This window comes from Pithys albifrons, chromosome 4, assembly GCF_047495875.1.
Source record: "Pithys albifrons albifrons isolate INPA30051 chromosome 4, PitAlb_v1, whole genome shotgun sequence".
In the NCBI taxonomy this organism is placed as follows: domain Eukaryota; kingdom Metazoa; phylum Chordata; class Aves; order Passeriformes; family Thamnophilidae; genus Pithys; species Pithys albifrons.
Window position 1 is genome coordinate 46,138,502 of NC_092461.1, and position 26,585 is coordinate 46,165,086.

At 39.1% G+C, this 26,585-nt stretch overlaps 1 protein-coding gene across 3 annotated transcripts; it reads right to left on the minus strand.

Moving 5' to 3' along the window:
• Nucleotides 1-4,245: 4,245 nt before the first annotated feature.
• Nucleotides 4,246-24,147, minus strand: EBAG9 (estrogen receptor binding site associated antigen 9). 3 transcript variants are annotated; one of them, XM_071553972.1, is made up of 8 exons: nt 23,984-24,144; nt 17,586-17,761; nt 16,567-16,664; nt 13,102-13,180; nt 12,738-12,896; nt 10,577-10,684; nt 9,445-9,536; nt 4,246-4,766 (listed from the first exon to the last, which is right to left on the minus strand). In XM_071553972.1, the coding sequence occupies exons 3-8, from the start codon at nt 16,647-16,649 to the stop codon at nt 4,646-4,648; spliced, it is 642 nt and encodes a 213-aa protein (XP_071410073.1). In that variant the 5' UTR covers nt 16,650-16,664; nt 17,586-17,761; nt 23,984-24,144; the 3' UTR covers nt 4,246-4,645. The 3 variants fall into 3 exon arrangements, with proteins under 3 accessions (XP_071410073.1, XP_071410074.1, XP_071410075.1); XM_071553974.1 differs by having other exon boundaries at nt 4,662-4,766; nt 9,445-9,607; nt 23,984-24,147; XM_071553973.1 differs by lacking the exon at nt 17,586-17,761.
• Nucleotides 24,148-26,585: the final 2,438 nt, after the last annotated feature.

Consider the following 26,585-nt stretch of genomic DNA (forward strand, 5'->3'; position numbering starts at 1 on the left):
CGTGTGAATCTTTTACTGTAGGAAAGATTAAAAAAATAGCCCTTCCCAGCTGAGCTGGCAGGTACAGGCTGAGCTGGGGGAGATACTGTATTCGGTACTGTTCAAGAGAAAACCAGAGTACATCTCCAGTCAGTCTGCAGATGCTCACACCACCCGCTCTGCCACCTCATGCTGCATTCATAGATTCAAGTGACCTAATTAACGCAATGCAATCATCCAGAAAGCTGTAACTTCACATTGCTGCAGAAGAGTATCAGTCTTTCTGGCATTTACCAGAGGTTCAAAAGGCCTCATTTAAACCAGCTGACAGTCATGCAGTCTCAGTGCACACACTGTGGCCATCAAATCATGTCCAAAACCTAAGATCTGAGAATAGATCAGAGGGCAGTACTACCCAACAGATGAACCAGTGGGGTTTGTATGGCTCCACCCAAGCTTTCAACACCTCTGGCCATTTAAACCTCACTAGCCTCCTGTTTTCCCCTTCAAGCAAAACACATGTAGTATTTCCCCGTGCAACCCAGAGCAGAAGGGGTCCAGTGAAGCCTGACACTGCCATGCATTGCTCTGCAGCTTTTGGGAAGGAAGTTAGGAGTTATTCACAAGCGTAGAATGTAATTGGCCAGTGTGCAGGGAGCATTTGCAACTCTCAAGAGGGTGATAAACACACTGACCCTTACAGAGGTGACTTGGGCACCTTCCATGTCCCTGTGATGCCTGGGTTGTGAATTATTTTGTGTTTGCAGTAGATATTCCAGAGGCTTAATTAAACATTACACTAAGGAAAAGAACTTTAACAGATAATACAGTCCCCAAGAGTTCACAGAGATGGACATGAGAGCCCCTCGCTTGCTTTGCCGTAACTTCCCTTCCCATGCTCTTGCACCTTGGGTGCCTGCAGCCACCTGGCTTGCCCTGTGACAGTGCTGCAACACATGCTGCTCAGAGGTCATTTTCAAAAGCTTTTAAATTACATGGACTCAAAGAATCAATAGTTGGAGGGGTTAATATAAATTTTACACAAACCATGGAATTTTTTAATTCTTAGATATTTTCTATAATATGTTTCAGTCCCAAGAGGAGACACCTTATTCCTACTTCAAAAGTATGTCTTTGCAAGGCCAAGAGAGCAATATTTTACAATTGATGTTACCAACTCCATTACAGTATTGCATTTCTCTTTTACAGCCACTATTGTTTCAGTGATCTTCGCTTCGAGTGATTGTGAAATGGAGCATAATTTAGAGGAAAAAGTGATCTTCAGTTCTAGGAGATGCATTCACCTACGACTATATGGGTGGGTTTCTTCTGCAGCAAGAGGCAACAAAGCAGCACAAACCTACACTTAAAAATGTCAATAGGCCAAACTCATTTCAAACCATGTTTTGGGCAGGCTACATTTAGATGTAGTGTTTCTAAATGTGCTGTTTACAACATCAAAGTTTCTTCCTGCCCTTAAAATTTTTTTCAGTTTGCTCAGCTCTCATGAGGCATTTAATTGCACTCAGCTGAAAGGTGACATTCCTGATAAAAAGTTCTCACTCTGATCTCTATCCAAAATTCAGCTCACATCCAAACCTCTACCTTTACTCCTCCACACTTCAGGGATGTAGACAGCTCAAGGTGCCCTTTGTAAGAAGAGGCCTGAAGTACCATAATAAATGCTCCAGTCCCAGACCTTGTGGGGACAGGACTTTTTTCCATAATCCATAGGAGGACATGCCAGTTCTTGCTACAAACCATCTTAATTTTTTTCCTTCTAATATTATACTTTAGTCTTAGTCATGTCTCACCTGGATCCCGCTGGTGCTGGGCAGAGTAGCATCAGCCTTCAAACTGTTCAGTAAAAACTCCCATCCTTCTGAGTTGAGGTGCTGCTCATACCCACACCTGTACCACACTGGAGAAGTCTTGCCTCAAAACGTGCAGGTGGGGAGGACATGCAGCTCACAGGCTAAGGGTAAAGATAGCAGATGTTTGTTTGAATTCAGCATAGGAATTAAGTCAGCTCCTTCCCAGGTTGAAGGGATGCCTGCTGATAATCCCATTAAACATTTTCTTTCTAACACAGGAACAAAAAAGCCTTTCTTTAATACACAGCTCAAGAGGTACCCTGCATGCCCCTAAAGCTGCTGAAAATGCTGAGGCTCAGGCACTGACCCCCTTCCCACCAGATTCACCTGTACCCTTCACAGAATCACAGAATGAGTAACACTGAAAGGGAGAGAAAAGGAGGAGCCTATGGCAGCAGGAGGGAAGGAAAACAAGTGCACATAGTGGGTGTACAGGATCCCTCAAGGAAATCAAACCAAGGGAAAAGATAGTAAAAGAGCAGCAGCCTCATGGGAAGTTTAGAAAAAATAATTTCATGTTTGTTGAGGATAAAAATCAAAATATAGCAAGAAGGAAAGGAGAAAGTACAGGAAAAATATTAAACAGGTAATGCATGGGTTGTTACCATGCAAGAGACTTCCTCTGGGAGCAGTGTCCTCCCTACTGGCATCATGCTGGCACAGGGCAGAAATGGGAGGAATCTCTAGAGCAGCAGTGCTTAAGTCTGGGCAGTTAGACAGAAGGAAGAACAGCATAGTAGTATGGCAGCAGGAGGGAACACAATGCAGGACTGACACACAGGAAGGTGGCAGCACCCAAAAGTTTTTAAAATGGCTGAAGGCTCAAAAATCAGATGTGCTTATATGATGTATTCAGGGACGTAGTTTACCACATATTAACTAACCCATCTGTTGTTATTTTTAATAAATAGTACTGATTTGGATCTATTTGGCACTGTCTCAGAAATAGCAACAGTAAGCACTATTTTTTTTAAAATGAGATGCAGCTTTCAACAGGTTTCACCTTAGGCAGGAGACAGTCAGTTTCCCTGCCCTTTGTCAGTAATAGTGAAAGAATTATGACTGGTACATCCTTCTTCAATGCTGCTAAAAGGACAAATACAGATTATTACTGAAGCTTATTCATAAACTTCATAATCTCCCATCCATTGTCAGGTATTTCAGAGATGTGTGGTTGGAGCAATTTATTTGCCATACTGCTGCATTGAAGTAACTCATTCTACTCCAGCCAGAACACGTGTGCAGAAAATATGCACAGCAGTGTAGCCTTCTAAATATATTTTGAAATTTAACATCTAAAAATTGTAGTCATATCAGTTGACTTGTGCAAGATTTAAAACTACATGACAAGTATATGAAACATTTGTACACTTTTCTCCATGACTAAGGCCATTAAAAGCAATTCTTACTGTCTTGTTTTCTCAAGTACTTATCTTTTAAGGAATACTTGGTGCCAGAACCCACTATGACTTAGTTAAAAATTCTATTTGTCTAAGCAGACAAGATCCAGTCACACGGCTACCCACCCCTTCCCATTCTCTTATAACTTCGCTGTCCCCTGTAGGCACAGGAAACAAGTCTCAGGCACAGATTGTGCTGACTTCACTTACCTGTCATAAGGTAAGAAATCCATACAACCCATGAATTCAGGATAACAGAAGACACACAACAGAAGATGGAAAAGGCTTCCACTGAAGCACTGGGCTGGACACAAGCAGCACATAGATCCCCCTCCTCCCATACACCTCTCTTTGCAGCAGACATCAGACCTCGTCTTCACTAAAGCACTGCTGCTTTCTGCTGAACATTTACCGTGCACACTTTACCAGGGAAATTCCAGTGTAAATACATACAGTAAGTGTACGAAAAAAAGAGGAAATTTGAAAAGTGCTTGTAACGGAACTGAGAATTTTCAAACTAGCATTATTAATGGTAGGACATGATTTTTTTTCTCAAATTACACCTGAGCAACAAGTATGTGTGAAGATTTTTTTTCTTAACTGTAGGAAATAGAAGATTTTCTGCTAGAAATATTTACCAATACAAGTTAAGTGACTAAAATGCTCCCTTACATTCACAACATCAGCCGTTGTAAAAAAGGTGCACCACTCTTGTGCTGATAGCCATTGCACTGTCCCATGTAAATGGACAAGGGAGCATAGGACGCTGCAAGTGACAAAGTGACAAGAAATCCACTTGTAGTGTTCAGCTGTAACTTGTGCTCTACTGTTGCATAACCTACCAGGAGCACATTTTGAGTTGCAGGTCATCCATAACAAGTTATTTACCTATTTAGAAGAAAATATGATCTCCCATGGAAAACTCTGAAATGTTTAAATACTTTGATAAAAAGGCAAATGTAGATATTCTTTATCAGGCAGGAAGCAAAGGGTTCTTTAAAACTGTTTAATTACATGTTTCAGGTAAGCACAGACAATACAGTAGATTTCCCACCACTCAATATTTACATTCTTTTCTCTAGGCTTGAGCTGTTCATTAACAGTGTTTTTCAATCAACATTCCTGTCAATCACCTTTGCTGCAAAGAAGGGTGCTGGAATAGAACTACTGCAGGAAACATTCCATCAAGGCATGATTTTCTGTGGGGATTTTCTCCTTTAAGGTAGTTCAAGATATTTTGGAAAAATCCTGGCTTCTGAGATGACCTGAAGAATGCATTGAAACCAAGCAGTGCATTGAAGAGTCCTATAAATAGTTAAATCAATACCCATATGTACGTTGTAGAGTTGAAATTCTCCTTTCACCAGCACTGCCATTGATGGCTGGTTCCTGTTAGGACAGTTTTACACCAATTTTGTTTTGTTCCTTTTTCATTAGCCTTTGTGCCTCCTTCTCCATTTTCTTTCGCTGTTGTTCTGCTGCTCTCTTTTCCCTTTCTGCTATCTTCTGTTGTCTGCAATTAAAGAAAACATAAACTGCGAAATAACAGAAATCCAGTTTTCAGCATGGTTATACCTTAAGTTCCTGTCAATACATAGGTTATTATAACTAATAAAAACAGAGCTTCAGTCTACAGCTGTTAGGCTCAGAACAGTTATTCTTTCATTGTGCTGAAGTCTTCTTTTCAGAATAATCTAGAATCACAGAATACCCGGAGTTGGGAGGGATCCACAAGGATCACCAAAGTCCAACTCCTGACCCTGCACAGGACAGCTCCAAGAGTCACACGATGTGCCTCGGAGTATCATCCAAACACTTCTTAAACTGTCAGGCTTGGTGTTGTGACCACTGCCTGGGGTTGCAGTGCTCAACCATGGCCTGGGTGAAAACCTTTTCCTAATATCCAACCTAATCCAATCAAGTCTTACGCAGTAATATTTGTTCAATCATTTTGCAATCTAAAAGCCACTAAACTGTCAAAGATTCAAAGTGAATCAGTAAGAGTTTAGGACAGTTGTAAGGCCCAAAGCAAAAAATAAAAATCTCTCTAATGCTTTCAGTAGCAAGCGTACCCATCTTTTCAAATTCAGACCAAACCAGTTTGATTTGTGTCCCTCCTTTCCCTTAGCAGAAGCATCAGTAGTGACCCCCTATGTAATGCAAATTCTACAAACATTTTTGTCATGATTAGATGAGATGGTAACTTCAAATACTCCCCATCAGGAGTTGAGGATCTGTGTTGTACACTATTGTCTGCTACAAATATAAACAATAGTCTTTAAGGAAATAAAAAGTAATTAAGAAGTCTTCAGTTGGGTATCCTTTTAGCATTATTTCCTGTAATTATTATAAAACTCCAGACATCACTGTCTTAGCTCAAAGAATCTGTCAATAGAAATAGGTTTCCCATTGCAACAAATACATAACTGACTACAGCAAACCCAGAAAGAACACCAAAAAAAATTCACTCATTTTATTCCCCTGCTTTAGCTAGAACAAATTATTGAGTGGTGCAGGACCAACAACTAGATCCATTCTCAAACTGACATATTGCAGCTCTCTCTTGTATTGCCTAAGTAGGTCACTTCTGCTTTGGATTCAACTTAGTAGATACGAAAAAAATGCTAATTTGCTTGCAAGAGGATTTTAAAAATAAAAAAGAAGCTTCATTAATTTGAAAAGGTGAAATTTAACACAGATTTAGTAAGAGTAAAGAACTGCTTATTAAAAACGAATGAAGAATTCGACCTGATGAGGCAGTAAGGAGTTAAATTTAGATGTATCTAAATTACCTGTGCACATCCACTTACGTGTGTAAAACATACGGAGTTAAAAAGTATTATCACCTAAAGCCACCTTCTCTGGTAGATGGACAAACTGGGAACACAAACCTTCAAAATACTTGAGGTACTGAGCTGTACCACAGGTACAAAGTCTACATACTATCTTTGTATTGGACAGGAGAGATTGCACTTACTCAATACCTTCATTGTTTCCCTTGATTGATTATTAACCACCAGAAGTTCTCCTGTACTCTACTAAGCTGCTCTGTTGTCAGTTGTGGAAGAATGAAATTAGTCATTCACATCAGGATCTACCTCCCAAGTTTACAGCAGCTCAAAAGTTTTGGGGCTTTCTGAGATCATCACCAACTATTCTACATTCCACTTGAAAGCCAGACAGTTGATTGTGCTGTGAGTCAAGCATATGCAGAGTAATATTTGTCACTTTACAGTAGGAGATTTTCTTATATTCTTATATTCAAAAAGCCACATCAGGTATTAAGCAATGCTGATGAAAATCCTCATCACAGCGGTGGTACTACGCCCTCTACGGGCCGAGAAATTGTATTCGGTTACACCCAAATGAGAGAGACGTCACATTCACCTCAGAGCAAATGGTCACTAAAAATTACAAACAAACTATAAACCAGAAATGCATGAGCTTAACTGTTCCCACTGGGGAAAAAGGCTTCATTGGTAACAGAAATTCTGAAGTTGTTGCAGATAGGTATGTAGAATTTTCAGAAGAAACCAAGTTCCAGTTTATCATCCACTACAGTGATTCATCACTGACTGGAAAATTTTAGTGCATCCCAGCCCAGAATCTGCTGAAGAGTGGGGGGAAGAAACACTACAAAACTAGTAGCCTAATCCTCAGCACTGCCTTTCTGTATGCTTTGATTCCACAGAGTGCTTGGCTTGGAATACATGCTTATTTCAACTGTTATGCTTACGCAGAGTCATCAGAGAGGCTGCAGGATACAATCTTCTCTGCTATTTAGCAAGCCACAGCATGATTGATCAGCACTCCATTACCACACAAAAATTACTCTAATACTCTAAACACTGTCTGAGCACCAACAGGTACCCAGACACAGTTGTCTAAGGAAGACCTTTACTTTTTCTGCACACTCATTTCATTCTCAAAAAGCACCACTGGAGTACAGTCAGCATTAACACTCTGGAATGTTAGGGGGCCTCTGTCCTCCATTTAGCAGTCTGAAATCCTATACATGCTTCTTTCAACTGTTATGCTTATGCTCTAAGTCTCCAGAGAGGCCACAGGATCTTCAGATAATTTTGTAAAGCAGGATGCAGACTGCTAGCATTAAGAGACTCCATACCACTTCCATACTGCAGTCTGTCAAAAACAGAGCCAGGCTTGTCAAGTACTATACTTAAGTTTTCTGTTTAATGTTGGATGTTAAATATATCACCAATATCTACTGCAAAAGAAATATTAAATCCAGTAGGTATTTCTCACCAATCTTGCTAAAAATCCGCCAGCACTTCCCTCATTTACAGATGGTGTTGCTTCACACAGCTGGGATACAGCGTACACAATGAGCAGTTGTACTGAGGTAGCCAGTGGCATGCCATAGAGACAGCTACAGTTCTGATCATGTTCTAGCTACTGGAAATATTTAGACACATACACATCCCTTCTATAACAAGTAAATTTTTATACTTTTTAGTGTGGCCAAGAAGGAATTTCATTAAAATTAATAACTTGAGCTGAAGCCTTTCAATAATAAAGACAGCAGGCTGAAATCTTTATAATAGCTTCAATCAAATAACATGGCAGTTTGAAAAGTGAAGGTTTGGGGAAAACCTCACTGCTATTGCCACATAAAAGACCTCTCTTCCTAAGTATTCCAGAGCATGAACCTGACAGTTGGCAGACAATATGCCTTTGACCATCCTGAAAATATCCACTAAACAAATTTTACACTCCAGAAGTAAACAGCCATAAACATACACCAGATCGTTTTAGTAGCTAATTTGTACAAGACAAGCCAGTGCTTTGGAAAGTTTGAATACTACTTTTGATAGTCCTAAAAACATATGTAATGAAATGGGACAAGAGTTAAGTACAATGCAGCCTCTGCAGTTATCCAAAGAAGTTGTTTTACTTCTCAGTTTAAAAAAAGCAGCATTTTTCATTGTACATTTAATGCTCAGTAGACTGCACGTTAGAAATTAAAGATCTTACTGAGCTTATTTATATTCTTTATGAGAAAAATTACTACCCTTGAAACAAAACTATCCCAAAGAGACATCATTCGTATCATAAAGCTCATACTTCTGTTATACATTACTGAAAGACAAGACCTGAAACAGAACTGAAGTTTAAAAAACCCCAATATATTGACTAGCATGTACATATAGAGATAGATGTTTAAGTTTACAAAAGTATTTGCATTATAACCCTATTCTCACATGTTAAGCTGCTACAGAGCAAGACTGGCAGATAATAACGATTAATGCATTAAAAGTGTCCTGGTGACTTCCCTTGTCTTATTACACTGACTGAAAAAAGTACATTTTTCAAAACATTAAAAAAATAGTTGACTGGAATCCTTTTATTTTTTTCCCAAAATACCTTTTTTCCTTTAAAGATTCACAGTTATAGAAAGACTTTTGAATGTATCATGTCTTTATTTCCTTTTATCACTATTGTACCACAGAAGTCATGTACTTGTAAAGTCCAGTGTGGGGCTGGTTACTTGATAATGTAGAAAGCAATAAATTTTGATAAAACTCTAAGTCACTACAAAGCCAAATCACTGTGTGTGATTAACTTAAACTCAGTTTGCACCTCTTTACCCTCCGTACTTCTCCTGTGTGTTCTTAAAAGGAAAAAATAGAACACAGACAGATTAGACAAAGTATTCACTCTAACTTTGTGCAAGACTTTGGTTTAACATTCAGCCTTATCAGCCAGTTTAGTTAAGTTCACCAGAAAAGCATAGCTCCTACAAGCTTAGTTCCAAGAATATACTTAGTACTTTATTTTCTATCCTGGAGTACTTTTACGTTAAGCACATGGTTATGATCCTTTTTATAAGGACATCAAGTGGTATTTTACTTAATCAAGTTCAAATGTTATTTGTTCATAATAAATCATTGGGATTAGTGAGGCATTATTGAGCTAGTTTTTAGCAGGCACATGCATGTGCATATATTAATGTGTTGTTGCAATGTTCAGTGATTCTCAGATTTCCCCTACTATTTCATTCAGTAAAATGGATTAAACCCAAATGTCTTCTACCAAGTACTAATTACATAGAGATTAGATGCACAAAAATAATTTAACATGTGCTTAAAATTCTTAGCACTTACCAGAAAGGTGTTCCAATAAACAAACAAATTTGATTCTTTCACATGTGTCACATTAATTTCACTTACCTAAGAACTTCTTCTGCCTGCCAGGCAGCATCTTCCTCTTCTTCCCAGGCATTGGTATTTTCCTGCCAAGTATCCAAGTCCCCAAGTTCAGGCTGAAACCAAAGAGAAGCTCTAAGCACATGGAAAAAAATAGAACACTGGTGTGTGGCTGCCAGAGTGACTCCTGGATGGTGAGACAAGAAAGTTTCTTTAATATCCATTTTTAAACTTAATGCTTCAGACTTACAGAAGTACTCAAGATATGTCAGTGCTTCTCAACTTTTTTCTATACTTTTGTCTATACTTTTTTCCCTGCTCTAATACTGAGGTTTTCCAGTTGTCAAATAGTTTTATGGACAAAAGCAGGAAAAAAGTACTGACGTGCATTTTTGCTTAAGAGGAAATAAATTAAGCAGATTAAATAACTAGATAGTGCATAAGACTTCTGGAAGCTGCATGGACGACCCAACACGTACATACATACGTTTGCATGTCCAGTATCAGCTGAGTGACACTTTTACTCACTGAAAGTCCTTTCCTGAACTGTTTTCATTATGGACAGTGTAGGGAGGTGGTACAACCACCCTGTACTGCTTCCTGCCTAGACACTTCTGTGCACTACCTAACCAAAGCAGAAGCACTGCTAAAAAAGGGAAAGGCCAATGGAGGGAAAGCATCTCCTGCTAAATGCCCAGGTTGTTGGGTAACTAGAATATTTTTTCAAAGGCTAAAGAGCAAAAATTAGAGGACTGTTAGAGTACAATCCCTACAGAAAGGGAGAAGCAGAAAGTTAAAAATGGATCCAAGATACTAAAGCAAAGGTAACATAAGAGGCTTTCAAGAAAGCCATCTACTCTTCTTAGTAACTTACTGCATAGAATCCAAAAAACACACAGTTCATTGGTTTAGCAGATTTCCAGGCACAGAAGTGTATGGAAGTTTATCTTTTTATCACTGATCTGTCAATTTTCTCAGTAGAATATATTAGTTAAAATGAGATGAACCACTTCATTCTTTGAACCAAATATTCAATTTTAAAACAATCTACATTATTCCACAACTTTTCTTAGTCTGCACAATGTAGACCTTAGGCAGACTATTCCTTCCCCTACAGAATAGTCATTTAACCATCAAGTACAAGATCAATACTTACCGACTGGTGAATAAAAGGAATATCTTGTGTAGCTGCTAATCTGCTAGAGAATCCTGTGTTTCCCTCTGGGATCCCAAAATTTAAAGGCTCTCGTTTCTTAATAACTATCTGAAAATATTCAAAAACAGGAATAAAAAGTAGAAAATTAAAGCACACAGATTCTTTGGTGATCATTTAGCTCTGTGCCTGTGAAGGTTCATCTACACAACACAACACTGTGTCTCAAACTTGGTCAGGTTCTGGAAGCTGTACAGCCAAATGAACTGACAAGTGAAAGATACTAAATGCAAAAGACAAGAATTGCCCCTCCCCACATTAGCTTCTTCTTTAGTCACATGGAGACCTATGACTGTAATCAAGACAGAAAATGGGCACAAAGAATTACAGATCAAATAGCCACATTTCCCAGTACTAATAGAAGTTACCAACTGTAACATATTCCTTGGAGAAATCCTGTCTCTGTGATAGGTCACTGTAAGATACAACTCCCGAGGGCAGTGCTGTCTGCACTGCTGTACTGCACTGTAATGTGAGCTCTCAGCTACTTCAACCACATATCTGTTCAGTTTCAATAGCTGCAAATTCTCTTATCACATCAACTAGTAAAGCTTCATGCTGGTTTGGCTGAAAAACATGTACTAGTGCTTCTACCAAAAGGCATAGCATGTTAGCAAATTTAACATGGTTGCTAAGATCACATACCCCTCCTTTGTCTGGACTGCAAGTCACAAACTTATTTTGTTTAGGTCTACTTTAAGTTCCTGCTGCTTCCCACTGAGGTAGATTCACAGTTCCAATGAGTGCACATATGCAAGAAAGGAAACAGGACTAGACAATCTTAATTAGCAATGACAGACTTATTTGACTGAAGTTCTATTGCCAAATAGACTCGTGTAGATGAGTGGTCACATGAGTAAATTCTACCTCAAATCTTGGAGTGGGGTTTATACTGAGCCAACATTCAGTGGAAATACAAACATAAATTCATATTCAAGGGTGGTAAGTAGGCCAAGTTAACAGGAATGTTCTTTACAGTGCTTGCAGCCATCCCTAGAGATACATTTAAACTAAACTCAGTGTACAGTGCTCAAACAGGATAGACTCTTCTCCAGTTTGGTTCTGAACCTGAAAGTCATTCTATTAGGCAAAAAATGTCAGTGGGTATAAAGGAGAAATCTACTTCTCCCCAGTCCTCCCCTGCCCCTCAATTTTGAGAGATCAAAATCATTAGAAGAATTTAGTCCACAGAATACTACAGATGTGGAATGTACAGAAAACAAACACCAGTATCAGCTCCAGTTCATAGGACTACAGGAAGATTCAAGTTGGAAGGGGCCTCAGAAGGTCTGTAACCCAACCTCCTCCTCAAAGCACTGTCAGCTCTAAGGCTGATGAAAGTACTCTGGACTTATCCACTTGGGGCTCGAAAACTTTCAGAGATGAAGCCTGCACAACTTCTCTGGTAACCTGTTCCAATACTTGACAGTCTTTATTGTGAGGTTTTCCAAATAGCTCAAAGATCTAGAAGTACCTAGCTGAAAGATTTGCACACAGAAACAAAACTTGCACTTAGCAGAAGTTAAATCAGCATTTATTTACAATGATGATGTTCCTATAGATATAACCTCTGTCTTGTCTGCATTATAAAAACAGCTATCAGAAGCGCAAGCTATTTTGAAATACCAGTTCCCTAATTCCAGCCTCCCCAGTATATAACTTGGCTAAACAGGTAATCATTGTTTTCTGCAACTGTAGTTCTGCTCTCTCAGACTTCAATAGAACAGGGCACAGAATGTTTCTGTTCAAACACTGGAAGGGTATGAGTACAACCATTGTTGTGCAGTGTCCTACTTTCAGAATTAAAGTGACTAGACAGTTCTCATATTAGACTTCCCAGAACCTTCAGATTATGAAATTATTCGTAAGTTTCCAATGACATTAAGACTAAAGATATAATCATGAAATAGCATCATATTGTTAAGATCTCAAAGCGTCAGCATTTTTAACAGGACATGTTAAACTACACACTAGCATCTATTCTCATTTCAACAGGACAGCTTAATTTTACTGACATCACCTTCTGTAAGTTGCTGATTTAGTTATAGCCAATTTTAAAGCAAGGAAACTCCTCTGTAAGTATAGCTGAAAGCACAAGACTTACTTTTTGAGTTTTTCTAATAGTTGGTGTCATATCTTTGAAATAATCAGGTTCCATTTGTTCCAAAGGATTTTGCTGAGCAGCCACATTACCATTGCCACCTTCAATCTTCACACTGGTAGGTGCATCTTCATCCCATGAAGACCAGTCTTCTACTTCAGGCTGAAAAAAGTATACAGTACAAGTTAATACTATCTGCAAGTAAAAACTTGTCTTTTTGTATCTTGCTAAGATATATAGTTAATATTATACAGCATACATAGTAGTATTATATCTTTCCTGGATATATAGCAACCCAGTTGTAGCACTGGTATAATCACTCTGTTAAGGGATTATCTATTAAGTCACCTACCACTTTAACAATTACCTGTTTAGGAACAGATGAATAATCCACTGTGGTTGGCAAAGTTATTTGGTCTCCACTTAACTTTCGTCCTCTTCCAGACCTGAAAGAAAAATGTAGGATTCCTCCAAGCTCTGAAAATATGAGCACTAAGTTTAAAAAAAAACAAAAAAGGAAGTCTGAGAACAGTACTATTGAAAATAGTCATGGCTAAAACATTTAGTGCTTCAACTACCTTAGTATTAACTACTGCCAGTAAAAGTCTGCTAAGCAAAGGAATTTCATAATGAATTTAAAGCAGTGTTCACATGAATTTCGAAGTGCAATTTATTTTTTTAACTGCAGCAGAAATAGAGGAGAAATACTTTTGAGAAATAGAAAATGGACAAATTAACTCAATTATTTGCACAAGTCAGTTACAATTTTTACTGTCAGTGCTTATAAAGCAAGCACTAGCATTCTACATTTGTCAAAGAACTTTTCTACTGTACACTGAAAAATTTTTCTATGTCTTCAACATTAAGCTGAGCGTAACAAATTGCTTTCTGAGCTGCTTGATTTGAAAGCCCCTCTACTTTTTCCTGCAAAGTCTAAACAGAGGTAGAGCAAGATTATGCAAGTTAAGAGGTTTTGTTCAATTCATACTTCTACTAAAAGAACAGTTTCAATGCATTTCAGCAACTATATCAAATAATTTTAACTGAAAACAAACACTAATGCATTGCAGATAAACCACCTAGTTAGATAATGACAGTATTCAAAGACCACTATAATAATTAAAATATTCTTAGCTGACATTCATTGTATTTTAAAACCTTACAACACAAGAGAATGAAATTAAGGCTTACACTCATGTTTTCTCCAAGGCGTGTAAGCTTCTATAGCAAAACAGATGTATGTAATTGACCTTGTGCAGCTCAGACAAGTTAAATTTTGTTTCTTACTACTGATAAGAATAAAACTGGGAAACTTCAATTTGTAGTTTCCACCCATTAGTTTTAATATTATAGAACATACTACCATCAACTCAGACTAGCTGAATTGCTTATAATATCACCTCTGCTGCATGCTGGTGAGTGACTAGATACATTTTTTTTTTTATTTTAGGACCAACAGATTCCTCCTTAGGGAAGATCAGGTGCTATCCCCAAATTATCAAGTTTTATATAAGTAACTCTATTTCCTTTACAAATTTTCCTTTAAGCTGAAAAGCAACAGAGTTTAAGGGTAAAGGAAGGTAAAAACATTGTTCCCTCAAACACATCAGAGACTTCTGGTTGACTAGATTTAGGTAACATCTCTAAAGGAAACCCAAACTTGGAAACATGCTCCTTCAGATGTGTACAACATACATATCTTTAATTCTATTCTAAGCCATCACTTCTCCACTTACATATATTCTCATAATATGTGTATTTACATTTATATATTTCTCCACTGATATGATCTAGAAGACTCCAGCAATTGGCTTGTAACAAACACTCACCTAGTCAAAATGATTACACTAACAAGGGTGAAGGTAGGAGGAAAGCTTTTGTCATACAACATGGGAAAGAGTATGCTACACAAAGCAGAACTGAGGAAGGCTACCTATCTCCACTTCTACACAGGGAACAAGATGCTTATAGGAACTGTTGCTTCACAACCATCATTAGAAAGATACTGATCACCACTCTGAATGTCAAATGCCTCATGAATTCTTGGGTTTGTTTCTCCTTACTAGTCAGCAACACCCACATTTCTCAGCTGGAGAAAATAACTAGAGATTTTAAGCAGAATTAAGTTTCATCTCTTTTTACACTTACACGTTTTTTTTCCTGGAAACTGGACTCAGGCAGGCTGTTGTTTATCAAAATAAGATTTAACTAAAGAGATGACTAGTTCTATATGTAAGCTCTACACTTACTAGAAAGATATATAATCTCTACAGGCACTTGTTCAAATAAAAACCCCAGTATAAATTATATCATGCATGTAAGTACTAGATCATTTCTGTTGAATTAAAATGCACATTTAATTAAATCACATTTGCTGGTTATCAGGCATACTGATTTGAAGGGGTGGATTACAGGGCAACAAAATTTATCAAGCTACACTTTACAGCTGACAGTGAATAGGATAAATGTTGGTAGTTAATGGACTGAATTAGTTTGATCCACTGACTTGTTTATCTGAAAGATTTTAAATTTTCAATCCTTCAGCTAAATGCTATTCACAAAAGAAAAGGTTTTGTACTTTTTTTACTTTCAAGCAGTTTCTCATCTGTTCATTTCACGGTTTTAGTTCATGCAGTTGAAAAAAGGATGAAAATACTGTTATTACATCTACAAAACAATTATCTGCTTATAAAAACTATCTTAACACTTAGAGAAATGACAAGTCCAATAATATAGAAGTTATCATCAACTCTGTTCTGACTTCTTTCAGAACTTGAACAGCAAGTATTCTTAATTTAATTTGGCATTCAAATCATAGAACTAAGGCTGACATCTATATAGTTGTATGCAGCATTAAAATGTCCCTTTTTAAAGCATCACTTGATCTGTAGTAAATTTACCAGTAAGTTGAGAACTTCCTCTTATTCTTTGAATGAGTAAAGGCAAAGAGGAAATAAATAGTTATTTTCTGTCTACCACATACTCTGCATATGCTTTAACCTCATTGACAAAGTTGCTGTCATCATACACAAAAAGAAAATACAATTCTCCAGACTGCTATTTGTTTATGTAAAACAACATACTGCAAGAGCAGCCAGAAGCACAGTAGTTCATGTGAGAACACAGTGTCAAGATCTGCCTCAGGTACTGTGCCACTATTACTGAACTCTACCACTACACAACTCTAACTCTTGAGGGTTTGAGAATGCTTCTCAGTACTACACCACTGCGTTCATGGGTCAAAGGAACACTGCATATGGCTTACAAGAGTATGAAAAAAATAAGTCATTATTCATCATTTAACTTCATTGAATTTCCATCACTGTCCTCCAAATTCTTGAAAGAATCTTAAATAGGCAGAAGAATCTGAAGTTTCAGGCAACTGGGTTTTGACAAATCAGGATGAGAATTGCCTATATTTATAGTGAAAAACAACGGCCTGATGACAGGGTGGATGCGGCCACTAACAGAGTCTCTTAAAAACAAACTATCACTTGCCAAATACTTTTAGAAAACATGGAAAACATCTTTCTTCCTAGTTTGACAAGGAATAGTTTTAAAAAACAACTTTAAAACCCAACATAGCTGTTTAGAAAACCTCATTCAGCTATCATACAACAAAATGCACTCACAAATGCACTACACAGACTTCTGGAACTCTGAAGACATGCAAATTAAAGAATGAATTTGACTTAGTTTTCATCTGTCTTGATTGTTTTGCAATTAGTAAAAACAGAATTGGGAAAATTGAGGGTGGGTGCTGGAAGAAGAAAAGTGTAAGAACTTGTAATTGAAAAAGAAAATGCAACCAAGTTAAATAAGACATGTTTACCTGCATATTAACTTTTTAATGAAAGAAAGCACTGCTGCCAGACAAGTACAGACTTTAAAGAGTCGAAACTGTGTTATGGCCATGGTGAGAAACCCTTCCTGCAAAAGAAAAAAATTAGATGCAGAGGATTATACATCTTTATATGGTTCTTAAAGCCAATTACCTTAGTTGCTGCTAAGCAAGGAGCATTCTGTGAAACTGTATTAATGCAAGAAGAGAGATGAGGTACCTGCAGCAAAGATGCCACCTGCCTATTATAAGGACATTTCACTGATGTAAATAATGCAAGGATCTAATGTACACGGCCTTTAACAAAACAGCACATAATCATAGGTAAAGTCACCGTTAGAAGACACTTTTAAAGTGAAGTGCAGACAACCAGTTGCAGTGACAGTACAGCTGATACGTTTCAGACACTACTAGTGACACTGAACACTGGCAATGCAAGCAGAGCAGAATAATTATCAGAGAGAAGCTCATGCCTACTTGAGCATGCCTTCCATACACAAATTATAAATTTAGTCATTAGGTCAAAAAATAAAATTGGCTTTTTAAATTTACTTTCCATTTTGATGGAAATGTATGATGAGAATAAACACTGGTTATTTTAGAATCAGTGTTGCTGAAAAATCATCATCAAAGAAAGACTGTTCATGTTGTGTGCACTACAGCACCAGTTCACCCCCAGATCTATTGATATTTCTATGCCAGACTGGATCATGATAGCAAACCCAGACAAGAAAAAACACTTTGGCTGGAGCCACTCCTGTTAGTTGCTGTTTTTCAGTGACAATTTCATAATCTAGAGAATTTATACTCAGCGTATCACATCATTTCAACAGATCACCTCAAATAGGTACTGACTGACTAAGCATATCTGTTATAATTCAAGGATTGTTTTTCTCTCTTCTACAGGTGAACATTTCAGAGTAAACAATAAGAGGTTAGGCTTCACAAATAGCTTGTCATTATGTACATCTACACTTCTAACAACATTTTCTGTTGCAAGTTTAACGTACCTCCTGGTGAGAAGAGAAGGCAGCCCTGTGACATTTTCCTCAGGCCATGAGTATTCCATTGAAGGACAGCTTGATTTCAAATATGCTATTGCATTTAAATCACTTTTTATATTCCAGGCTTTAAGTTAGGAAGAGTCAGGAAGGTGGATCATTAGGTAGGCTGCTCCAATACTGTCCTGAGGATTTTATTAAAAAGGTACATAATGGGATTTGTGAGCTTCACGGAGCATAGATTTATTTTTATTGGTGCTCATTTGCTACATAATGTAACTACTATTAAACACTGTAGTAATATAGTACTGGAAATATTGCTTCACATATAGTCCAGAACAGGAATTTCTGCTACTGAAAAATCATACAGGGTGGCTATTAAACAAACAGGCCCTTTTACTGCAAAATGGAAGGTTAAGTCAGTAAGTAACCACCAAAGTACAGACTGCACTGTTGAGCTGTAGCTCAGAAGGACCTCAGTGGACACACATCAACTCTACTTCAACATTAGTGTTGTTTTATTTTATTTCATGGGACACTTAAAAACGTGGAGAATCTTGTACATTAGTGGATTGGCTCTTCATCTAACAGAAATAGGAAGGAGTCAGACTTCCCACAAAGAAGCAAGAACAAACATCATCCAACACAATTAGCTTTTAGTTTAAAAGACTGGATCATCATTTCATATTGTGCTCAAGCACTTCCTTACCTTCCAGAATGAGCAATGTTGACAATATCACAATGACAGAAGAATGCATCAGTCAAGAATTTGAAGTATTCAGAAATAAGGGATGTAAGTGAAAGCAGAATGGATTAGATGAGATTAGATGGAAAGTTTTCTATTCTAAAAGTAGAAATTACTGTAAACCAACACTAAATTGGTGAAAGAAAATACTATTTTTAGAAGAGACAGCTAGAAGCTATCTACCTGGCATGAAAACCAGGTGACCTGCTGAAATGAGAATAAAGGCACACCTTTTCTGAAAGGAAGCTTGTTTAGAAGCTCACTCCACTCTATCAGAATTCACTCTAACAGCTTGGAGGGCAGGAGAGAAAGAGTAGAATAGCACTTAATATTTGAAAGAGTAAAGCCATCTTCCCCTGTTCACACTATCTAACTGCCTTATTGGACAGTACAGATAGATGCTAAATTTAAAAAAAACCAACACGAAAATGAACTGTTGATTGAAAAGGTTGTCTTGAGTAACCATTACTCAAAAACCTCTGCAGACTCATTATTATTTATGCTGCAAGTCAAGGGACTTGGAAGTTTACAAAGTGCAAAACTAAAATAAAAAACCTTCAGGTGTGTCAATTATATATATATAAACATATATATATGTATGCATACATATTTATGAGCCCAGTTTTTCAACTAATCTCCATTTTTTCATTTATTAAATTGTATCCTGTATTTTATATTTATTCTCGACATAAAGCTAAACAACTGAAAAAAAAAAACTGGAATCCACAAGAAATTTGGCTTGCAGGCTTCTGAAATCCACTGATGACAAGAATTAGCCACCAAAAGTTAATCCATTTTAATCCATTTCCCAGGTCATTTGGTCATTCCTATACATGAGTGACTACACTTCCAGTATCACCAGCATGCCTGTTTGGCAGGGTTCAATACGTTTCATCATTCCCCACAACAATCAGATAACTTGTGCCTCTCCACTTTCCTGGTGTCATGCCAAGATTTCAGAGTTACAGCAAGACACACATGTCCACTTAACACATTTGTATCAGAGCTGTATTTCACTTCAGCTGGGGCAGAACTAGGCCCTTCAAAAGCTAGACTTGATGGTCTTGGAGGTTTTTTCCAACCTTAATGATTCTTTGATTTGAGACAGTAAGTAGTGTTTTGTCTACCTCTTCTCTGAGTCTTGATTGCACTCTTCTCAATTAAGCTCTGTACACTAGAAATTGTCAGATGCACAACCAGATTTTTGGCAGCAATATACTATCAGCTAACCATAGCAATACTGCACTAGTTTTTATACTGCTAATTAAGATATGAAGCAGAATATACACATTAATTTCAGCAATACGCTAAAAGCTGTTTAAAAGACAATCTTGAACCAATTATTGTCTCAAGATAAGGACAGGTAAAACATTTTCCCCTGAGTCTGAAATTGCACTTGAAACATGTGCATTGTTGCTCTAAGGATTGCAATACCTGAAAAGTTAAAGGTTAAACCTTTAGGTTTTCAGTTTTAGTTGGTGTCTTTTGGGGTTGGGTTTTTTTATATGTGGGATTTTTTTTAAGTTAATTAAATTGCTCAAGGTGAGCAATTTTGTATTCTGAAGTAGTTGTGTGAATACAGATGTACATAGAACCTTAGTTTTCTTCAGTTCACTGCACACTTAATTCACCCAATATTGTTACACTAAACTTAAACAAGTTTTTAATACTTTCCTTGTTCTTTCTCAGGCACTGAAAAGAAGCACAGACATGTATTGTGAGGGTGGCAGTGGGTCTGTGGATCCTCTAATATCTGAGGTAATTGATGAGGAAATTTATCTTGAACAGCTCAAGGTGTATCCTTGAAAGAAGAGCAGTTTGGAGTGCACTCTTAAGGAGGAGGGAGCCACCCGAAGAATGTAACAGACCTTGTAGCCAATAAAATGTTTCCGTCGATGCTTAACAGAACTGAATAGCCAATTACGTGATGACATCCTGCATACAAGAAGTAGATAAGAGTGAAGTTCAAACTAAAGGTCTTAGTTCTTTGTTCTGCTGCTTCCTGAGTCTGTCTCGACCTCTTCTGACCACCATAACTCACCACCCTACACCAATTATGTATCTTCCCATTCTCATGAATGGGAAAAATATATAGTGCAATGCTAAGTGGCAGGGCCACAACATCCTGAATTCCTTTTCTTCTCTTAAGCCTTTCCTTCATAAACAATCCCAAAGGGAACTACAACCGCATCAGCAGTCAACTCTGACACAGGATGACAGAGATAAAGTTCAAAGTGCTGCAGCAAGAATCCTAAAACATCTCTTAACGGATAAAGGCAAAGGTGAAACACTGGACTAAAATTGAGAAAGTCTGCTAAGAGTTGTCTGACAGCTTTATACAACCTTATGCAAATCACATCTCATGCCTCAGCTTTCCATTTATAGAGCAGCATAGAGATTCTCTTCTCCCACTTGCTGTCAAATGAACTTTCATTACAACAGATACAAAGAAACAAATAAATTAAGACATGAATTCTAATTAATTTAATACTTGCGGTCAACTCAACAGTATTGTAATACACACCAAACTTAGCTGGAGTTTGACTTGTCCTGCCTTCTGCTGGTAAAAAGTCACAGCGGCCACTCGCATAGAAGAAGATGAGCACAGAAAGGATTAAAGGACAGCAGCAGCAAGATGTGAAACGCTTTAGAGCCAAGCCAGATGAGTGAGGCAACTTATGCACTTTATTGATCCATAAAGAAAAGAGAATGAAGGGAGGGAAAGTTCAGAAGTCCATTAAAGTGAAACATTTTTACATTGCTTTCAGTGTGCAGTAGGGGCCTTATTAAAACTCCTGGCACCTCTGACTTCACTGACAGTAGCCATCATAGTCTGCCCTCAGACAGACTGGTTAGTCAAGTATGGTGCAATAAGCAATGCTCTCACTGTCCATCACTATACAATGAGCACACTGTCACCTGGAGAAGCACTTCCTCTTTCACATCTAACTGCACAAGCAAATACCACTTCAACAGTATTTCAACAGACAAAAACAATTCTAAAAAAGTCATTTTGTAGCACTAAATTGCTTGAGAAACTTCTTTCCTAGTGAACTCATCTCCTTCTGTCACTGAAAAAATGTCAAAACACTCATTATGCAGCACCTATCCTGCTCTCCACTGTTCCTCTACAATGCCAGCTGATTTGTATGTGCAGTTTTCTTTAGATATCATCATCTTTGAAATACAATTTCTGCCTTGAATTACCAGTGCCTTGTGAATTGATTACATCTTCTTTCACACCAGCTCATCTGTGACTCTGGAATAAAAACATGAAGACACCCTGGAATCAGTGACTTTAACCCATATTAAACACAGCTAGATAAACAGCCAAAGGATGGAGTCTAAACCAGGACTACAAGTAACTTGTCTGAAACTGAAAGGTTCCTCTCCAAATACATATTTACATAAGAAGCCACAAAAAAAAGCCTCACTCTTCTAAAGCAAAAGAATAAGCTAACTTCCTAGTACAAAAGACTAACATGGCCTTGAGTGTTTACATTTGTCAGCACCAAAACTCCACACTGGTCCAGTGGTTCTTTTGTGTTTTCACTAGAACAGCTGAAAAAAAACAAGCAAGGTTTCAGTGGCAAGGATAGGATTTCTTAAAAGTTTATTTTGTATGAAATTTTACAAAAGTAGAGTGGTCATGTCAATCTGATGATGAGCAGTATGAGTTAATAGGAAGATGGAATTTTATGAAGATTAGTAGACAGAGCTAAGAAAACCTGTACAAACCCTTCTCCAAATCATCTCTGTTACAAGACGCATAAAAACATTCCGTATTTTGAAAAAGGCAACATAATGATTGAGGAACAGCATTCAGTCAGGTATTGAAAGACACAACCAGCACCTCCTGCATTTCAAAGACAGCAACCACGATTCTATAGCCTAACCAGGGGTTCAACTTCTCTCTTTCTGGTTGATTCCTGTGTTTGGATTTAATTGTGGTTGGTTGGAGTTTTTTTCTTCACTTTATATAGGAACATAATATTAGGAACACTGAATGTGAAGGAAAAAACTTACCAGTCTAGATCACTGACTTTGATAAATGGATAGATAATAGGGGCATGACTGAACCTCAAAGCCACACTACCATGGCATTAGACAGACGAAGAGAACCAAAAGGGAAGATTAGGAGGCATCTCCTCTATCTAATTAGGTAGGTGATTGGGGCATATCTGTAATATGCACTGTTGTTTCAACACTAATGTTCCAACTTCCAGTGCAAGCACCTTAACTAGGCAGTTGAGGTAACTGGGTGGGAAGACAGCTCACTCCTATAAATCATAGGTAAAGTCATCCAAGGTGCTCAAATCCAGGAGATTTCAAGACTATCAAGAGCTGCAGAAGATGTGAAAACTCAAGACAGAATGTTTTGTCCCTCTAACTAAAGGCAGCAAAAACTGGTGACTGCCAGCGGCTCCTAAGTTATTCCTAGACACCCAACACTCTGGTATAAAACACAGGGAGTTTCAACTCTTTTTTATACATATTACTTCTAAAGCCATACACTTCTATAGTAACACCACCACATCTCACGCCTTCCTCTCCAAGAAAAAGAATATAGCTCAAATCTTGTTAATGTGAACTCTTGAAGCTTTCTGTTCTGAATGAAAGTTGTACTCTTCAAGGCAACATTAGTTAAAATACAAGGTTTATATCCACTGACTTTTGACAATTCCTTACCTATCTATGCTACTCTTCTGAAAACCAGCATGAAGAACACAAATTTAAGTAACACAATCCCATGATACTACACTGCAACTTTTGAAACAAATCCTTTACACAATGCACTAGTTCACATAACTCGCTTGGTAACACTGCAGAAGTTCTCAGACACAGAACCAGAGATAAAGAAACCTCAGTTCTGCACCAGTCGTGAACTTAAGTTTTCTGTAACTACATGGAACACCAGAGACAACACATTAACACACTCTCATTGCTACTACCACAAAATCACCTCTCAACAAGAACCATCTATTTACAATCAATGTACACTACAAGATGGCCTAAAGAATGTCCACAGGGCACATCTGTATTTCCAGAGAGCCATAAAACAGCAGCCTGTGCTATTTCTCATTAGATGAAACTAATGTTTCTAGTTAGGACAACTCAGGCACTTGCATACTGAACTCATACCATGAAACAGTGTCTACTGACCGGGCCAGGCTCCAGTACTATTAGAGAGCATCGAAACCAGATGGTAGCACTTAATTTTTCTGTGATCTGTCCGAAGTTCAAATCTTTAAAGGAGTGCTAAGAAACGTTAACACTACCTTTTACGGAACCTGCCGGTCAGCGTGAACAACCAAGAGTTTCACACCAAGTAACCCCAAGCAGTGCCGTCCCACCGCCAGCTCTCACAGCACGTGTACCCCTCGCCCTTTCCTACGGGGTGCCAAGCCTCCAGTCCCCAAACGCTGCCTATCCACTCGTCCGTCATTCCACGTTCTTCCCAGCCCGTGAGATTCCCCCCTCTCCACCTGGGACGGGGCCCGAGCCAGCCGGGCAGAGGCCGCGGGCCTGGCGGTGCTGGGCAGCGGGGCCGGGGCGGGGGAACGGCCCGGGGGAACCGCGAGGGCGCCGCGCCCCGGCCCCTGCCCACCAAGGCGGAAGCGGCACCCGGCAGTGCAGGACCAGACCGATCGTTCCAGCTCACCTGCCCCGGGGGGGAGGCCTCGCCGGCGGGCACGGGGCTCCAAAGGCCGAGGCGGCCGCTCCCGCAGCCTCCGGCCGCCCCTCATCCAGAGCCAGGCGCGGGCCGCTCTGCCGCCATCTCGGCCCCGTCAGTCCGGAGATGCGCCCGCCCCTTCCGGCCGCGCCGCTTCCCCGCCCCGGGGCGGGCCGGCCGCCCGCCCGCATCCTCGTTCGCATGGCCGATCGCAACCCCGCCCGTATCCCCACTCACATCCCCGCCCTCAACCCCGCCCGCATTCCTGTCCGCATCCCCCACCCGGATCCCCGTCCGCATCCCCAGCCCGCATCCCCCGCCCGCAACCCCCGTCCGCATCTCCCGCCCGCATCCCCCGCCCGCATCGGCACTGCCGCCACCGGGGAAGGCGGGGTTGGGTGTTTGTGCCTTGCGGGAGCTGCGATAGAGCCATGTGCTTTAGCTGCATCACGGTGCTGCACACGTGGCAGTGAAGGTGGCATTAAAGGTGTTCCTGTATGGTCGGCGCGGTGCTGGGCTGCAAATTTGACTGCTACTGAGAAACAAACATCGCTGAAGTAGCTTCCGACGCGTGCAGCCTCAGTGTCCCTGTTTGTTCACCAAGGTGCTTCAGGAAGTGCTTGTCCATGTTAAGGGCTGGTGAAGAGATCCCGTGTTAAGATTTTCCAGAGCTCTCTAAGCCCCCAGTTGCGTTCACTTGGGATATGAGGTCATGGGAGATTTTGTACCCTTCTCATAGGGAAACCTAGGCAATTCTAGTGCAGCACTAATAGAAATTCCCTTCAACTCCAAGCCATGATACACAGTTCTCTTTGTGATCTTTAAAGACTTCCTCCTCTGATAGCCTGCTGCTGTTCCCTGTGTCCTGGGTTCGGCAGCGAGATCATGGATGATGGGAGGATGGTTCTTCAGAGAAGGCACTGGTGTCATACAGGATTCCATCACTTTCCTTTTCCAGTGTCCTGACTGACACTGTGAGTGCATTTCCACAGCTCTTCCTCAGGAAACAGACCCCAAAGGGACAAGAAGCGAAGCACACTGTGGCTGGCTGTGGGCAAAGACCATGTCAGTCAGGACATGAGCGGGGCAGTCTGGGGACAGCTCAGAGTCCAGACTGCCAGGCAGGTTTCTGGTGACAAGCAGATCTGAGGACAAGCCACGGAGTCAGTGTACCGATCCAAGATCAATAGAGTCCACAGCGAGCCAGGGCACAGTTGTGGCCATGCTCAAGGGCAGCATTCCACCATGTTGCTCAGGTGGGGACTGATACCTTTATGCCTGCAGACCCTGCCTTCAGGAAGAGAAACTCTAGTTTCAAGCTGAAGACCATTTCAAAACCTTTTGTGTATCAGAATTAAACCTCTTCAAGTAGCCTTCTGTCTAAAGCAGAAATTGGAAAATCATCTGCATTCACACAGAAGAGCAAAATTGCTAGTGTGACATGCTGGAAAAGGTCAGGTTATGATGGTAGCCATTTACATTTCTTTTGAAAACACATTCAGATTTTGGCATTACAGTCTACATACTCAAAAGGGAATATGCCACAGTGAGAAGGAAGCATTTTAACTTATGCATATAAACACCCATGTGTAATATAAAAACTGTCAGAGTGGTTCACTCACACCATCCTCCTAAATGCACAACAGACCTGAATGTGGCTATTGCATTAATGAAAGAACTCTGGAAATTGGCAGATCGCTAATGAAAAATAGCTGTCATCTTATAAACATAATTATGCAATTTCAAAATTAGTAATAATATAAACATATCTTAATTCCTAAAAGAAATGTTCCCAGGAATAAATACTGCTTTGTTGTAAAATGTCATAACCCTCTCTTCTGAAGTTTTAAACTTGGATTCCTTTGGATCAATTAATTTTCCTAAAGAATCTTCTGAATTATTAGGTATTTCATTGCCACGTCAAATGCAGTACTGCTATAGTAAACTAATAAAGCTTTTTAGGGAACTATATTTTATTAGTGTCACTTCTTTTATGTCTAAAGCAATTTCCATAATTTCAAAGGCTGATGTTTCCATCATACTGATACATTCATGTTTCTATTTAATACACTCATTCTGTTTATAAAAGGGATACAGTCTCTCTTTCAATATGAATTCTCCTTCCTATGGGATATGTGCTTCATTTACTTGTGTGCTTTCTTGCTGTTAAGTCATTTATTAAAGCTACAAATAGCTTTTTAACTGAGGGTACCTTTCCGTAATTACAGTCCTGTTGAATTGTGTAGTAACCTGAGTTTTACATTTGCAGAAGAAATTTTACCTTCCACAAGTGTTTGGTTCTGGTCAAAGTAGAGTTTTCATAGTTCTAATCACAGAAGAATTACAGCTTCTTACTATAAAATTCAGAAGTAATTTTCTGTGTTGCTGCTACAAATTCATTTTCTGCTCTTTGGAATTTTGTCATTAAACCATCTTAAAACAGTAGTTGAAAAGAGGCGGTTCCATTGTTAGATATATTTTCCATTCCTTTGCACTATTTCTGAGCAACTATTTTGGGTAAAATTTAAGCATTATCCAAAGTGTTTGCCTAAGTTTAGGCAAATGTGTATCCTAGCCTGTGTGAAAATCT

What these genes read in the sequence shown, in the direction of transcription:
- EBAG9 (XM_071553973.1), bottom strand. Translation starts at nt 16,649, where the DNA reads ATGGCCATAACACAGTTTCGACTCTTTAAAGTCTGTACTTGTCTGGCA. An exon ending in ATTCATCTGTTCCTAAACAG is followed by an intron (nt 12,897 to 13,101) that starts GTAATTGTTAAA and finishes TACTTTTTTCAG; the next exon opens with CCTGAAGTAGAAGACTGGTC. An exon ending in CTATTAGAAAAACTCAAAAA is followed by an intron (nt 10,685 to 12,737) that starts GTAAGTCTTGTG and finishes GAATATTTTCAG; the next exon opens with ATAGTTATTAAGAAACGAGA.